The 16,903-nt window shown below is 38.4% G+C and overlaps 2 protein-coding genes across 5 annotated transcripts in view; one reads left to right on the forward strand and one right to left on the reverse strand.

Annotated features, from left to right (window-relative positions):
• The window catches only part of PRRG1 (proline rich and Gla domain 1), a 94,393-nt gene extending 78,196 nt beyond the window's left edge, over positions 1-16,197 (reverse strand). The window contains exons 1-2 of one of the 4 annotated variants that reach the window (XM_074391830.1): positions 16,090-16,197; positions 15,085-15,234 (exon numbers count right to left, since the gene is read on the reverse strand). In XM_074391830.1, the coding sequence (XP_074247931.1) occupies positions 15,085-15,106 (22 nt within the window). In that variant the 5' untranslated portion in view covers positions 15,107-15,234; positions 16,090-16,197. Of the gene's footprint in view, positions 1-15,084; positions 15,235-15,352; positions 15,395-16,089 lie in introns of those variants that run through there. The other 3 variants (XM_074391831.1, XM_010334831.3, XM_074391832.1) reach the window with 3 other exon arrangements.
• Positions 5,067-5,944, forward strand: LOC104650732 (small ribosomal subunit protein eS1-like). The gene has a single exon (XM_039475400.2). It carries the CDS (start codon positions 5,083-5,085, stop codon positions 5,875-5,877), a length of 795 nt encoding a protein of 264 aa, XP_039331334.1. The 5' UTR covers positions 5,067-5,082; the 3' UTR covers positions 5,878-5,944.
• Positions 16,198-16,903: the final 706 nt, after the last annotated feature.

The raw sequence follows: 16,903 nt of genomic DNA on the forward strand, positions 1-16,903 counted from the left end.
GAATGAGTCAGAAGTCAAGTAAGATGAAGCAGGTAAGTGACAGCCTTCTATTGGAAGTAGAATTCATCATACGATATCAAGTACACTTTCAGGCATCCAAAGAAAAAAAGCATCCATTTAAACTGATCTTTTCCTTTACTAGACAACTGGATCAATGACTCAACTACTTAAATTCACTGCCATCTCTTTTAATTGAAAGGTATAGTGGATAACATTAATTCAACAATGTTTGAGTAGGTGATCTCATCAATTCAACAAACATTTTTTAGCACCTATCATATACCTGCCACTGTGTTAAACACAGGGAGAGTACCCTTTCTAACAAATTTAGTCTCCTCTCATTCCTTTAGTTAATGTTCATTAATCACTAATCCACGTTAGATCATAATGCTAGATGCACGAAATGCATGCATAGTAAGTGCTCAATATATATTTTATCTCCGTAAACACAAAGTCTTACTGTGTGAAACTGAGAATGAGAAGAGACAGCCCAAAACTATGCTTCATGCAATGGGTCTCCTAAAAAAAAGCTCCATGCTTTAATGTCAGAGAAACTTGATTTGATATTTCAGTTCTATTATATACCTCCAAAGTGAGCTTGGGCATTTACCCTTTGAACTGCAGTGTACTTATTAGTGAGGATAAATACCATATACCTAACGGAGAAATAAAAATAATAAAAATTAAATATCTGATGTAACATAGAATGGTTATTATTGTTGTCATTCATATTATTACTAAGGAAGATAATCCATATGGCCAGGAATTACTCAACAGATGAGAGGAAAAAAATAATTTGAGCAATCTTCTGAATAATGAAAAATCACTATACTCTCATGTAAAGAACAGAACTGTCAAGAGTGGGTTTGGGTCCCAGAAGAAAAACGAAATCCCATTTTAACACAAGATTTGCTCCAGGCCCCCTCCTAGTCTGCTCAGGATTCTAACATCCTTTTCCTCTTGACAGCCCAGTTGAAGTAGACTAGGGTCCACTCACTCCAGTGGCATGGATTCTAGGGATATTCAGCATCCCGATTCCTGTTAATGGGAACCAACCAAACACCAAGTAGACAAAGACAACATGGATACTCTGGCCCCTGGTTAATGGGGCTGAGATTCTGGCAGAAAACTAGCCTCAGCTAGAAAGTAAAGAACTGAAATGCAAATGAGGAACACAAAAAGAAAAAAAAATAGAAGAAAGGTTAGGCATAAACAACCTTTGAAAGTGAACAGTTTGGCCAGGCACTGTGGCTCAAACCTGTAATCCCAGCACTGTGAGAGGCAGAGGTAGATGGATCACAAGGTCAGGAGTTTGAGACCAGCCTGGCCAATATGGTGAAACCTATCTCTACTAAAAATACAAAAATTAGCCAGGTGTGATGGCGGGTGCCTGTAGTCCCAGCTACTCGGCAGGCTGAGGCAGGAGAATCACTTGAACCCACCAGGCGGAGGTTGCGGTGAGCCAAGATGGTGCCACTGCACTCTAGCCTGGGCCACAGAGTGAGACTCTGTCTCAAAAAAAAAGAAAAAGTAATGTGAGGTGTGGTTCCTGAAGGTTGGAAGCTTTCAATATCTGTAGATGGCCAGATTTGGGTTAATGCCAGGCAAGAAATGACTAGAGAGAAAAGTTAAAAAAAAATATGACTACTGTATTAGGAAAGAAATAATGCTACAACAACAGCAGTAGGAGTGGACTATTCAAAATTTTGCAAAGGTCAAGTCTATAAACTGTAAACAGTCATAGTTTAGAGAATAAAATATTTAAAAAGTAAATATTAACATCTACTATGTTATAGCAATCCCATTACTGGGTATATATCCAAAGGATTATAAATCATTCTACTATAAGGACACATGCACACGAAATGTTAATTGCAGCACAGTTTACAACAGCAAAGACCTAGAACCAACCCAAATGTCCATCTATGATAGACTGGACAGGGAAAATGTGGCACATATACAGCATGGAATATTACGCAGCCATCAAAAACGATGAGTTCGTGTCCTTTGTAGGGACATGGATGAACCTGGAAACCATCATTCTCAGCAAACTGACACAAGAGCAGAAAATCAAACACCGCATGTTCTCACTCATAGGTGGGTGTTGAACAATGAGAACACATGGTCACAGGGAGGGGAGCATCACACACTGGAGTCTGTTAGAGGGAAATAGCGGACGGACCGCGGAGGGTAGGGAGTTGGGCAGAGATAGCATGGGGAGAAATGTCAGATATAGGTGATGGGGAGGAAGGCAGCAAATCACACTGCCATGTGTGTACCTATGCAACAATCTTGCATGTTTTTCACATGTACCCCAAAACCTAAAATGCAATAAAAAATAAAATAAAATTCAAAGAAAACATTTTAATACAATAGTTCATATTTAATACAACAAAAATATTTGTATTTTTAGACTGTTTATAAACCTAAATAAATTTCCTCTTTTTACTTCTATAATGTTTTTGATAAACCCAAGGAAAAATGACTAAGATAATGAAGCAGGATAACATTATACAAGAAAGTAAATATATCCTTGCCAAAATAATTATTCTGGTCCCATAGGTAATACTAAGACAGAAAAAGAAACTTGGAATATATTCTATTCAGTTTTTTGCAGTGACAGCAAATTTTAAAACTAGGCTTATGTTTCTGACTTGTCCTGCTTTTTCCCTGAAGCAAACGTGTCAGAGAGGATTACTGTGGCAAGTTACTCATATAGATTTTTTTTTTTTTTACAAAGTTGGAATGCATAATATTAGAAACCAAACCACAGAGAACAAGCACACTGGAGACAGATTGGAAGAGATTCACAGAACATAAAGTGATTTCAATAACAAGGCTTTGTCAACGAAAAAGGAGGTGTTTGCTTAACTAGGATTCCAGAAAACACACATCTAAGACACAATTTTGAAAGGAGGGAAGAAATAGACCATAGACGACTTACACCAATTCAAAAATTAAAATATAACATGTTCTCCTAAAGAAATTATAGGTTCCAAATTCTGAGGCACTGAAAAAATGTGCCTAAAAGTTCAAATTGTTATTTCAATTGTAGTGCATTTAATTGTCAAGGCTTTCAAGAATATAACAAGTGCTATCAAAAATTCATCATCGGTATATGAATGAGGTTGAAAATAACTATACCAATTATTACCATACAATAATGGAGAAAGCAAAGCAATTATTGAGCATTTTTAAGAGCTATGATTACCCCAGCCCTCTGGCACTTGGATTCTCATTTCATTATGCCCAATGATATCTTGAGAAGAAATTATGTCACTAATTTACAAAAGGTAAAGCTAGCACACACACTCCTTACATACCAAAGGTATTCAGTAAATGCTGTAAGGTTTGACATATACAGTTATTTCCTTAGGAAATTCTAAAAGTCAATTTGCAATGACAACATTATTTCTGTGGTCCCTCAGGTTTTCAGGACAACCAAGTAACTTTGCCATTGTAGGAAAGGCGTTACAATACACAGAGGTTGTACCCATGAAGGGGTATAGTGTTATTTGAAGACAATCAGTAAGGAAACAGCTAAACTCAACAGCTTTGATAGTACCATCAATTAACTGGATATTACTGACATATATAAACTACTTCATCCAACAACAGCAAATTACACATTTTTCTCTAGCTCACATGGAACATTAACCAAAACAGATCATATTCTGGGACATAAGACACATCTTAACAAATTTAAAAGAATAGAAATCACGCAATGTCAGCTCTCAGACTACAGTGGAATTAAACTAGAAAACCATAACAGAAGGATAGCTGGAACTCCCCCCATATATGTAGAGATTAAACTACATAACTCTAAATAACACATGGATTATTAGAGAAAAAAATCCCAAGAGAAATTAAAAACTTATTTTCAACTGAGTGAAAATTAAAATACAACTTGTCACACATAATTTGTAGGATGAAGTAAAAGTTGTGCTTAGAGGGAAATGTATAGCTTGAATGCCTACATTAGAAAACAAGAAAGATCTGAAATCAATAATCTAAGTTTCCATCTTGGGAAATTAGAGAAAGAAGAGCAAATTAAACCCAAAGTAAGTAGAAGAAAAGAAATAATACAATTAAAGCAAAAATCAGTGAAACTGAAAACAGAAAACCAATAGGGAAAAATAAACGAAAACAAAAGCTGTTATTCTTTTTAAAAGACCAATGAATTCAATAAATTTCTTGCCAGAGTAATTAAGAAAAAAAAAGAGAAGACACAAAGTACTATCACAAATGAAAGAAATGACATCACTACAGATTCCATGGACATTAAAAGGATAATAAAGGAATATTATAAACAATTTTATGCCCACAAATTTGGTAAGCTAGATGAAATGGACCAATTCCTTGAAAGATACAATCTGCCAGCCGGGCATGGTGGCTGACGTTTGTAATCCCAACATTTTTGGAGGCCAAGGCAGGCAAATCACCTGAGGTCAGGAGTTCAAAACCAGCCTGCCCAACATGGCAAAATCCCATCTCTACTAAAAATACAAAAATTAGCCAGGTGCAGTGGTGGGCTCCTGTGATCCCAGCTACTCAGGAGGCTGAGACAGAAGAATGGCTTAAACCTGGGAGGTGGAGGTTGCAGTGAGCCAAGATTGTGCCATTGCACTCCAGCCTGGGTGATAAAGTGAGACTCTGCCTTGGAGAAAACAAAAAAAGAAAGAAACAATCTGCTAAACCTCACACAAGAAATAGACTATGTGAATAGGACTATATTTCTTTAAAAAATTGAAACAATAATTAATAACCTGCAAAACAGAAAGCACCACACTCAAATGGGTTTACTGCTGAATTCTACCAAACTATAGCAATTATCTATTATATAGGAATAAACTATAGCAATTATCTACCATCTATCCAGAAGTTAGAAGCCAAGGCGTACAGTGAAGCCAGAATTACCCTAAAACTGAAACCAGACAAAGACATTACTAGCAAAGAAAACTACAGACCAATATTTCCCATAAACATAGCTTGAAAAATCCTCAACAAAATATTAGCAATTGTATCCACCAACCATATGTTAAGAATTATACACTATGGCCTTTTGGCTCTCTGAGCAGCACCATGGCGGTTGGCAAGAACAAGCGCCTTACAAAAGGCGGCAAAAAGGGAGCCAAGAAGAAAGTGGTTGATCCATTTTCTAAGAAAGATTGGTATGATGTGAAAGCGCCCGCTATGTTCAACATAAGAAATATTGGAAAGACGCTAGTCACCAGGACCCAAGGAACCAAAATTGCATCCGATGACCTCAAGGGCCGAGTATTTGAAGTTAGTCTTGCTGATTTGCAGAATGATGAAGTTGCATTTAGGAAATTCAAGCTCATTACTGAAGATGTTCAGGGCAAAAACTGCCTGACTAACTTCCATGGCATGGATCTTACCCGTGACAAAATGTGTTCCATGGTCAAAAAATGGCAGACAATGATTGAAGCTCATGTTGATGTCAAGACTACCGATGGTTACTTGCTTCGTCTGTTCTGTGTTGGTTTTACTAAAAAACGCAACAATCAGATACGGAAGACCTCTTATGCTCAGCACCAACAGGTCCGCCAAATCCGGAAGAAGATGATGGAAATCATGACCCGAGAGGTGCAGACAAATGACTTGAAAGAAGTGGTCAATAAATTGATTCCAGACAGCAATGGAAAAGACATAGAAAAGGCTTGCCAATCTATTTATCCTCTCCATGATGTCTTCGTTAGAAAAGTAAAAATGCTGAAGAAGCCCAAGTTTGAATTGGGAAAACTCATGGAGCTTCATGGTGAAGGCAGTAGTTCTGGAAAAGCCGCTGGAGATGAGACAGGTGCTAAAGTTGAACGAGCTGATGGATATGAACCACCAGTCCAAGAATCTGTTTAAAGTTCAGACTTACAGTAGTGGCAAATAAAAAGTTATTTGTGAAAAAAAAAAAAAAAAAAAAAAAGAATTATACACTATGATCAAGTGAGATATAAAAAAAGTTATACACTATGATCAAATGAGATATATGACAAGTATGCAAGGCTAGCTCAATATTCAAAAACCAATTAATATACTCCATCATATCAACAGGCCAAAAGGGAAAATTTACATGATGATATCCATATGTGCAGAAAAACCACCTGACAAAAATCCAACACTGATTCATGACAAAAAAAAAACTCAGCAAACTAGTAATAGATGGGAACTTACTCAAATGGGAAAGGACATCTATAAAAACACTACAGCTGACATCATTTTTAATGGTACAAGACATGAAGCATTCCCTCCAAGCTCACAAAAAAGGCAAGGATGTCTCCTCTTACCACTCATTTTCAAAATCATACTGGAAATCCCATCTAATGTGATCATACAAGGAAAAGAAACAAAAGGTATACAGATTGGAAAGGAAGAAGTAAAACTGTTTTTGTTCACACATGACATGATTGTCTATGTAGAAAAATAGCAAAGAATTGATTGTTTTAAAGAAAACTTCCTGGAACTAATAAGTGATAATAGCAAGGTTGCAGCATACAACATTAATAAATAAAAGTCAATTCTCTTCCTATTTATCAGCAATGAGCAAGATCTCCACTGTGAAACTTACAAAACTCTGATGAAAAAAATCAAGACTAAATAAATGGAAAGATATCCCATGTTCATGGATAGGAATATTCAATAGTGTCAAGATAGCAATTCTTTCCAACTTGATCTATAAATTCAATGCAATCCCAATCAAAATTCCAGCAAGTGGTTTTGTGAATTAAAACAAACAAACAAACAAAAAAAGACTGATTCTAAAGCTTATATAGAGAGGCAGGAGATACAGAATAGCCAAGGCAATATTGTAGAACAACAAAGTTGGTGGACTGACACTACCCAATTTCAAGAATTTCTATAAAACTACAGTAACAAAGACAGTGGCAAAAGAATAGACAAACAAATCAATGTAACAGAATAGAGATACATTCACATAGTTAACTCATCTTTTACAAAGGAGCAAAGGCAAAACAATGAAGATAATTTCAACAAATGATGCTGGAACAACTGCACATCCACAAGCAAAAAAACATGAATCTAGATATGGACCTCACACCCTTCATAAAAAATATCAAAATGGATCATAGACTTAAATGTAAAATACAGAACTATAAACCTCTTAGAACATAAGAAAAAATCTGCATGACCCCTGATATAATAATGATTTTTTAGTTATAACACCAAAGGTATAATTCATGAAAGGATTGATAAGCTTGATTTTATTAAAATTATAAACTTCTACTCAGCAAAATACACTGTCAAGAATATGAGAAGTTAAGCCACAGACTGTGAGAAAATGTCTGCAGAAGGCACATCATATAAAGGACTATTATCCAAAGCATACAAACAACTCTTAAAACTCAGCAATGAGGAAAAATACAAACCTGATTTTAAAATGGACTGAATATCTGGACACCTCACCAGAGAAGATATACAGATGGATACAGATAGCAAATAAACATACAGAAAGCTCAACATCACACGTCATTAGGGAACTGCAAGTTAAAACAAGAATGAGCTAGCACTACACAGCTATTAAAATGGCCAAAATACAGAACATGGACAACACCAAATGCTGACAAGAATGTGGAGCAACAGAAATTCATCCATTGCTGTTGGGACTAAAAGTGGTAAGTTACTTTGGAAGACACTTTGTCAATTTCTTGCAAAACTAAACATAAAGTAGTCCTCCTTTATCCATTGGCAATACATTCCAAGACCCCAAAGGATAACTGAAATCTTGGATAGTATCAATTCCTATACATGCCATGTTTTTTTGATCTGACAACCTAGATGGATACTAAGTAACTAATGAGTGAAAGGCATACACAGCATGAATACTGTGGACAAAGGGATGATTCATGTCTTGGGCAGAATGTGGTAGGATGGTGCAAGATTTCATCATGTCAAAATGGCACACAATTGAAAACTTATGACATTTATTTCTGGAATTTTCCACTGAAAATTTTCAGATCATAGTTGACCTTAGTTAACTGAAAATGTAGAAAATGAAACCATGGATGGGGAGGGGGACTACTATACTCTTACCATATGATCCAGCAATTGAACTCCTTCGTATTCAAATGAGTTGAAAATCTACATCCACATAAAATTACTGCATACAGATATTTATAACAGCTTTTTTTATAATTACTAAAATTTAGAAGCAACCAAGATATTTTTTAGTAGGTGAATAAACTGTGGTACATGCAGACAATGGAGTATTACTAAGCACTAAAAATAAGCAAGCTATTAAACCATGAAAAAACATGGAGGAAGCTTATGTAATATTACTAGGTGAAATAAACCAATATGAAAAGGCTACATCCTTTATAATTCCAACTATATAACATTTTGAAAAAGGAAAAACTATGGAGATAGTAGAAGGATCAGTGGCTTCCAGGGGCTGGAAGGAAGGGTAGTTAAAAAGGAAGAACACAGAGAATTTTTAGGGCAGTGAAACTATATCATATCATAATATTAATACAATAGTGGATATGTTGTTATATATTCATCCAAATCCATAAAATGTACAATACTAACGGTGAGCCCTAATATAAACAATTATCTTTAGGTGATAATGATATGTCAATGGAGGTTCATAAACTGCAACAAACACACCACTGTGGTACAGGCCGTCCTGATAATGCAGGTGGTTGTATATGTGAGGAGGGGGTATATGGGAACTCTCTGTACTTTCCTTGTAATTTTTCCATGAACCTAACACTGCTCTAAAAACTAAAGTTTTTTAATTTAAGAAAAAAGCAAAGGAATGACCATTTCTCTTCCCTTACAATGATGTGATCCATTCCTTGAGTTTCCTGTTTACCCATACCTATCCCTGGAATTCTACTTGAATTACCAAAGAATCATCTCAATCTCAACATGGCCAGTATGTAGTTCTTGATCTTCCCACTCGGAAACTTTCTCTTCTTGCAGTCTTCCCACCATTCCCACACTCCTTCTTGCTTGTCTGACTCTATGCTTTATTATTCACTCCTCATTCAGGCTACTCCCTCCAGCCACAAAAACTATTTTGCTATTTTTAGCTAAAAGGTCTCAGAAATAATCCACCTCAAGATTTTTACAATTGCTCTTCCCTGTGCTTAGAAAGCTCTTCCTCCAAATAAATGGTTTTCTGATCTCCTGCAATACTTTGCTGACAGTGAAGTCTTCCCTGATCACCTCCCTCGAATATGCTCTGTTCACCTATAGATGAATACCTATAGGTCCTCCCCTATTCACCTTCTCTTCTTTGTATTTCTCCAAAGAATGTGGCACCATTTCACTTAACATATATGTATATATGCATATATGTATACAAAATTATATATATATATATCTTATATTTCTTAACTTTTACTCATTTATTATCTGCCTTCCTCAAATAAGATGCGAGCTCCTAAAGGCAGAAATTTATAATAAAATACAACTGTTTTATACACCGTTGTATCCTCACTGTTTAGAAGACTGCCTGGACATTGACAGTCATACAAATATTAGTTGAATAACTGAATGAAAATCATGAAACTTATGACAGTCATATGGCAAGGACTAGGGCAATAGCATTACAACACAGCATGTCTAGACTTAATTTTAAAAAATATTCTAAATAAACTGAAGAAAAATACAATTGTAGCCATTAGTGGTAGCTGGCATAGCTGAAATTATTATTTGCTAGCATTATTAAACTTGAAAAAATCCACTCCACTTAAGAGTTCAATACTACTTAAGTTCTACTTAACAGTAGTGTGCAAACAAACTTCCCTTAAAAAGAGTTGTTTCAGCCTCTCCCATTTCCATCTTTACTTTTTTCACTCTTTTCTCCTCTATTTTTATGGTACCCACTAATTCGATTCTCTCCTGCTCCAGTACTGTATTCTATCAATTATATCTTCTTAACATTACCCGCTCAATCGCTACTCAGCTCCAGCAGGCTTTTCACCTCTCTACATATTCCCATTTTCTTGAAATCTTCAAACTCCAGTCTTTTTCTTCTATTCTCCTTTCACCAACAATTTATCAGCAAAAGTAGTTTCTTTTCACTGCTTCGATATTCTGCCCACCATTGCTGAAGAAATGTCTCTTAACCAGGGAATTTTTTCATGCCTCAATCCCATGCTCTGAAATCCAGATTTTATGAGTCAATATTGTGGGGAGGGGCACTAAACTTAAGTGTATTGTTTGAAACAGCTCCCTATGACACTCTGATGCACACACCAGATTAAGAACCATTACCTCTATGTCTAAGCATGGTGGCTTACTCCTGTCATCTCACCACTTTGGGAGACTGAGGTGGGAGGATCATGTGAGCCCAGGAGTTTCAAACCAACCTGGGCAACATAGTGAGACCTCATCTCAAAAAAAAAATTTTTAATTTAGAAATTAGCTGGGCATAGTGGCACACACTTGTGGACCCAGCTACTCGGGAAGCTGAGGTGTGAGGACTGCTTGAGCCCAGGAGGTTAAGGCTGCAGTGAGCCATGTTTACACCACTACACTCCAGTCTGGGCAGGAGCAAGGCCCTGTCTCAAAAAAAAATCCATTACCTCAAATACCTGTGATACGTTTTCCTCCTCGTAATAATGATAATGTAATACCAGCTGAGAAGTATAATTAAACCAACAATCTGCACCTGAAACACACCAAAAACAAAAGAAAACCTTGTGGTCATCAAATGCAAGTATCTTCTGTCAGTCCTATCCTCTCCACATTTTAGAGGACATTCTAAACTCCAGGTGGAAAAGCACTACCAGCTCACAGTGCCCTCTTCTTTTTTGAGATGGAGTCTCACTCTTATTACCCAGGATGGAGTACAATGGCACAATCTCGGCTCATCACAACCTCTGCCTCCCAGGTTCAAGTGATTCTCCTGCTTCAGCCTCCTGAATAGCTGGGATTACAGGCACCTGCTACGACGCCCAACTAATTTTTTGTATTTTTAGTAGAGACGGGTTTCATTATGTTGATCAGGCTAGTCTCGAACTCCTGACCTCAGGCAATCCACCCACCTCTGACTCCCAAAGTGCTCGGATTACAGGTGTGAGCCACCGCGCCTGGCCTTCTACTCTAAATGTTTATAAATTTTTGGTCTTTTGGTCTCCTCTACACCAACTTGTCCGAATGCCATACAGATAAAAGCCACTCAGTGTTTTCCCAAGGACAGCAGAATCACCATCATTTATGAACCTACTAGAAATGGAAATTCTTAGACTCTATCCTAGGCATCACAAACTTTGGGTATGGGGTCCAGAAATCTGTGCACCTTGTGATTACTGTACATACTAAAGTTTGAGAACCACTGTGCCAAGCAACCTGTTGGAGATACATGAGAGTAATCTACAAACACAGAACTGGAGCTCAAACAGGGTGGGAAATATCAATACAGCCACATTCTAAAATTAATTGTTATTGAAATAATGGGAGTTCACAAGAAACAGCAGACATAAATAACAACAGCTAACATTTTTAGAGCATTACTATGTGCAAGACATTATGATAAGCCATTAACACTCATGCATCACTTAACGACTGGGATATGGTCTCAGAAATGCCTCTTTAGGCGATTTTGTCATTGTGTCAACATCACAGAGTGTAATTACATGTACCTGGATGGTATAGCTTACTATACACCTAGGCAATATGGTATACCGTATTATTTCTAGGCAATAATCCTGTACAGCATGTTACTGTACTGAATGGGCAATTGTAACACAATTTTGTGTATCTAAACACAGAAAAGGTAAGGTAAAAATAGGTATAAAAGATAAAAAATGGTACACCTGTATAGAGCACTTAGCATGAATAGAGCTTGCCGGACAGCAAGCTGCTCTGGGTAAGTCAGTGAGTGAGTGGTAAGTGGATGTGAACGCATAGGACATTCACTTTACACTACTGTAATCTTTATAAACATTCTCCCCTTAGGCTACACCAAATAAAAAATATAATTCTTCAATAATAAATTAACCTTAGCTTATTGTAACTTTTTTACTCCATAAACTTTTTAATATTTTAAACTTTTTGACTCTTTTGTAATAACACTGAGCTTAAAACATACACTGGATAGTTGTACAAAAACATTTTCTTTCTTTATATCCTTTTTCTATAAGTATTTATCTATTTAATTTTTCTCACCTTTTAACATTTTTATTAAAAACTAAGACACAAACATACACATTAGCCTAGACCTACACAGGGTCATGATCATCAACATAACTCTTCCACCTTCTCATCTTGTTCCACTGGAAGGTTTTCAGGGGCAGTAACATGGGTGGAGATATCTATGATAATGCCTTCTTCTTGCCTTCCTGAAGGACCTCCCCGAGGCTGTTTTACAGTTAACTTTAAAATATATATAAGTAGAAGGAATACACTCTAAAATAATGATAAATAGTATAGTAAATAGCCGGGCGCGGTGGCTCAAGCCTGTAATCCCAGCACTTTGGGAGGCCGAGGCGGGTGGATCACAAGGTCGAGAGATCGAGACCAACCTGGTCAACATGGTGAAACCCCGTCTCTACTAAAAATACAAAATATTAGCTGGGCATGGTGGCGCGTGCCTATAATCCCAGCTACTCAGGAGGCTGAGGCAGGAGAATTGCCTGAACCCAGGAGGCGGAGGTTGCGGTGAGCCGAGATCGTGCCATTGCACTCCAGCCTGGGTAACAAGAGCGAAACTCCGTCTCAAAAAAAAAAAAAAAAAAAAAAAATAGTATAGTAAATAAGCCATTAGCATCATTATTTAGTATCATTATCAAGTGTTATATGCTGTAATGCATTGCACTGTGATATTACAAAGGCCACAAAGTCACCAGGCAATAGGAAATTTTCAGCTCCATTATAATCTTATGAGACCACTGTCATGCATGTTGTCCATCATTGACCAAAATGTCATTATGCATCACATCACTGTATACATGATATTAATGATCAGGTATTATAATTATCATTTTTACAAGTGAGGAAATTAATGCTCAGAGAGAAAAGTTTAAATTCTTGTCTTGCCTCCAATTTTTGATTCCTCCAACTTCCATGCCCTTGACTCTTGTGCATATAGTAAGAAAAAGAGTTTTGGACAGAACCCTAAGAAGACTGTGGACATGACTGAGGTTAACTGGTCAAAGAATGAGAGAGAAAAAAAATCAGAAATATGAGAAGGAAGTCTACGTGAGGAAAGTTTTAAGAAGGAAGGTATAATCACAATAGTTGATTTGGAATATTTTTTCAGTCCGTAGGTCCACAGATGATGTAGAACTTTAAAAAAAGTTTTATGGATGCTACTCTTCCTCCCTGAGGCTTGAGTTTTAGTGAAAAAAAAAAAAAAAAAAAAAAAAAAAAAAAAAAAAAACAGAGACTAAATTGAAGTGTTTTTGGAACAATGATTAATGATATTTTTTAAAGTGAAATAAAAAAAAGTTCTTTTACATTTAGATGGATAAGGGAGAAATTAAGTGAGGGTAGAAAAATAAGGGCTGCTAATGGTCATAGTTCTCTGTCTGCTTCGCAGGCACTAAAGGCTAGACTAAGCAAGTAGCCAATCCTGACTTATTTTTAAACTAAAGAACCAATTCCATTATTTTATAAAATAAGTGATCACTTGCTCATGGTATTTTCTCAAATACGTAAATCCATTCAGGAGAAGAAGGCTGGAGGTGAGGAGCAGGGGGAAGATAATTCCTGTTAGGAGCCAGAGGTATCTGGAAGGCCAGTGATCCTGGTGGAGTTAAGAGAGATGTCAAAGCCAGGTTGGCAGAAATGGTTAGACCAAGCCTATTAGGGAACTGTAACATGAAGAGACCTGTTAGCTAAAGGCTGAAAATACTTTAAGGTTTAATAGGAATATAATACAACTGGTTAGGTTACAGCTTTCTTTAGTTATATCACCCTTCAAAGAATACCACCTGGCAACTTGATTCATTTGTAGTACTTCCTAAATTTCAGCAGCAACCTATTTGTGTCTTTCTACAAACAGTTAATTTCACTAGTCTCAGTATCAGAAATTGGCCTTTTTAAAAACTTCACCTTCTTCTGATCCCTACTTTCCCTTCATCTGTAGTTTTGCACCTCTTTTTAGAAGGATGAACTGTAACTAATATGTGAGGACATATTTCCACACTTAGTGCTTATCCATATTACAAATAATGCTGCTCAAATATCAATTTTAGCATTCTAAATTTCTTGTATTATCCCATGAACTTTATGCAATATAAATTACTATCTTTCTAACAGCATTTGTTAATATCTATCTGCAAGTTAGTTTATTAGGTGCTTACCACATGCCAGGCAGCTCTAGGTATCAGGGTAACAGAAGACTGAGGTTCTAGTAGCAATGGGATGCGAAGGTGTGCAAGTCAGGTAAGTGAAAAGTTGGTTAGGCTGTTGATTGTTTCAATCAAGAGTGGATTATTGGGAGAAATAAGGCAAGTGATATCAATTTAACAGAAAAAGGTGCTATTAATTCACTCTGAAGGAGACAGCAAAATTTTTCAAGAAGTTAAGGGCTAAGTCTGGAAGGATGAATAGGAGTTCATCCGGCACTAGAAAAGAGAAAAGGCATCCCTAATAATCCCTGCCCCCTCGCCTGCCCCAAATTTGGGAAAACAGAAAAAGAAAGAATAACATAACAACAAAACCAGAAGAAATCCTGTTCACTTCATGCCTAGGGTTGGTGCGAGGGTGGGGATTTAGCGGGTAATTGTGTCTTGAAGCATACTTCAGATCGGAAAGTAAATGTTTATAAAACAGGATTCACAATCAAGGGAAAGGGGTGGAGGAGGAAGTTCAGTTTATTGTGTTGTATTAACTTAAAACAAATGAGTGAAAATATCAACATCTATGCTTGGGAACACATATACTATCTTTCATAAAAGTCCCTAAGTTTGAAAATGAAAACATATGGAGCTTTATCCAATATTACAATATTTGCCCTACTGTTTTGTATCCTTAATATTATTTTCAAAGGTTCTAAAGTGAATCGGCCCAAGAGCTTAACAGCACATCCACACACATGCCCAATAATCAACTCTTGATTGTAACGATCAACAGTAGCCTAACCAACTTTTCACTTACCCTGACTTGCACACCTTCGCATCCTTCAAAGTCTAGCTTTATAGTATGACCATCAACAGGCAAATAAATAAGCTCTAAGTTTTGTCACTCCAGCTCTTCATCCTTTCATTCAATTATTTTCTGTCAAATCCCATTAGTTTCGTTTTTCTCCTAAAGGGAGTCATAGAAAATACATGCACAGCACAATCACAAAAACTAATGTCTGCAGCCAGAGTCCAAACGCGCACACATTAATTTCCAGTCACATCCCTCCAGGGGCTGTTCCTACCAGTGATCAAATTCAGCGGACCAGGAAGAAGGAAAAAGCTGAAGCACGAAGATTGTTTTCTTCCTTCCATTTCCCCCATGCCGCCTCCCCCTCCCCCACCTCCCATCCCCCAGGGCCGCACCGCGAACGACCTCGCACGCACCCCCTCCCACTGTTACCCGCCACTGCCTACAAAACAGTCATAGCCTTTGTTAAAATGTCCACGGCACAATGGACCAGAAGAGAGATACATTCCCGAGGGTGGGTAAAGGAAAGTCACACGAACGCCACGCCCTCCTTGGCACTAGCCCGGACCGACAGCCCACCGCTTCCAAATCCTTTCCCTTCCAAAGGGGAATGTTTCTAGCAACTCTGCACCAGAGAAAGCTGCGCTAGAGAAAGGGATGAGCCTGGGACGTCTCTCAGGGGCACCAAGCAGGGGACTAAACTTGAAGCTGGGTCAGCCTCCAGCACCCTTGGCAAGCCTCGCGGTCCTGCCCAGCCCTTGTGCGGAGTTCCAGCCTCTGAACCCCATTTCTTCAATTTCTTCTCGTCATTCCCACCCTCACCCACTCCCGCCACCACGCACTTCGCTCCCCACGCGGCCCTGGCAGGACACCCGCAGGCAGCGCCGCTACCAACGCTACCGCACGTCTGACGGGTTTCTTTTCGCAGAACCGAAGCCACACACACACACCCCAATCCCTCCTGGGGCGCTTCCCCTGGATCACGTTCCCCAGCGCGGCCGCCACACTCACAGCGGGTCCCGCTCCGCTACTCGGCGCTCCACGAGCCTCACGTTGCGCCTGCGCGCTCCTATTTCTGCCGAGCCTAGCAGGAGCCAGGAACCGGGATCGGACGGGAAGGGAGGTGGAAAGAGGCGGGTGCTCGGCTGGGGCGGGATTAGGAGAGAAGGGGCGGGAACAGACGGTAGGCGGAGGGTGGGAAACCAGGGGCGGATCCTCCACTGCTACTGCTGGGAAGACCCAGCGCTCAGGGCATCCTGCTGGAGCTTTCCATTCTTCGGGTTTATTTATATAACACATACAAAAAAGCCGTCGAGGCCCCTACGTGCACTCCCACACTCACCGTGGAGAAAGCCTGGCTCCGCGCGGGTAGGCAGCCATTGGGCCGCCAAGTCTCTCCTTCTAGCCATCGAGTCCCCGCCAGCCTTTTTCTCTTTTGCATATGCATCTCACCACACATTATTCTTTTCCTAGTCGTTTCTCCTCCTCGCTTACTCCTCAGCCCTGGTGAAGTGAGAAGCATAGGGATTTCTCATCCACAGACCACCCGTGTAGGGCATCCTAGTTAATATACTTCTTTGCTATGTGTGAGTCCAGATCGTGTTTGGTGACTATTCGACCACTGCCCTCTTTCACAGCTCAGATAATCGCCCTTTCCTTGAGGAATTTCCCTTTCCACTATTTCTGTACAACTCTTGGTGACAACTGTTTTCTTAAAAATAAAAAATTAAAAAGTCTTGTAAAAATTTACCCAAATATCTTGAGAAGAAAACCCATCTTTGACCCCACTTTTTAGGTAAAGCTATCTTAGAATTTTAACCTCAGA

The sequence above is a fragment of the Saimiri boliviensis genome, chromosome X (genome assembly GCF_048565385.1).
Source record: "Saimiri boliviensis isolate mSaiBol1 chromosome X, mSaiBol1.pri, whole genome shotgun sequence".
NCBI lineage: Eukaryota > Metazoa > Chordata > Mammalia > Primates > Cebidae > Saimiri > Saimiri boliviensis.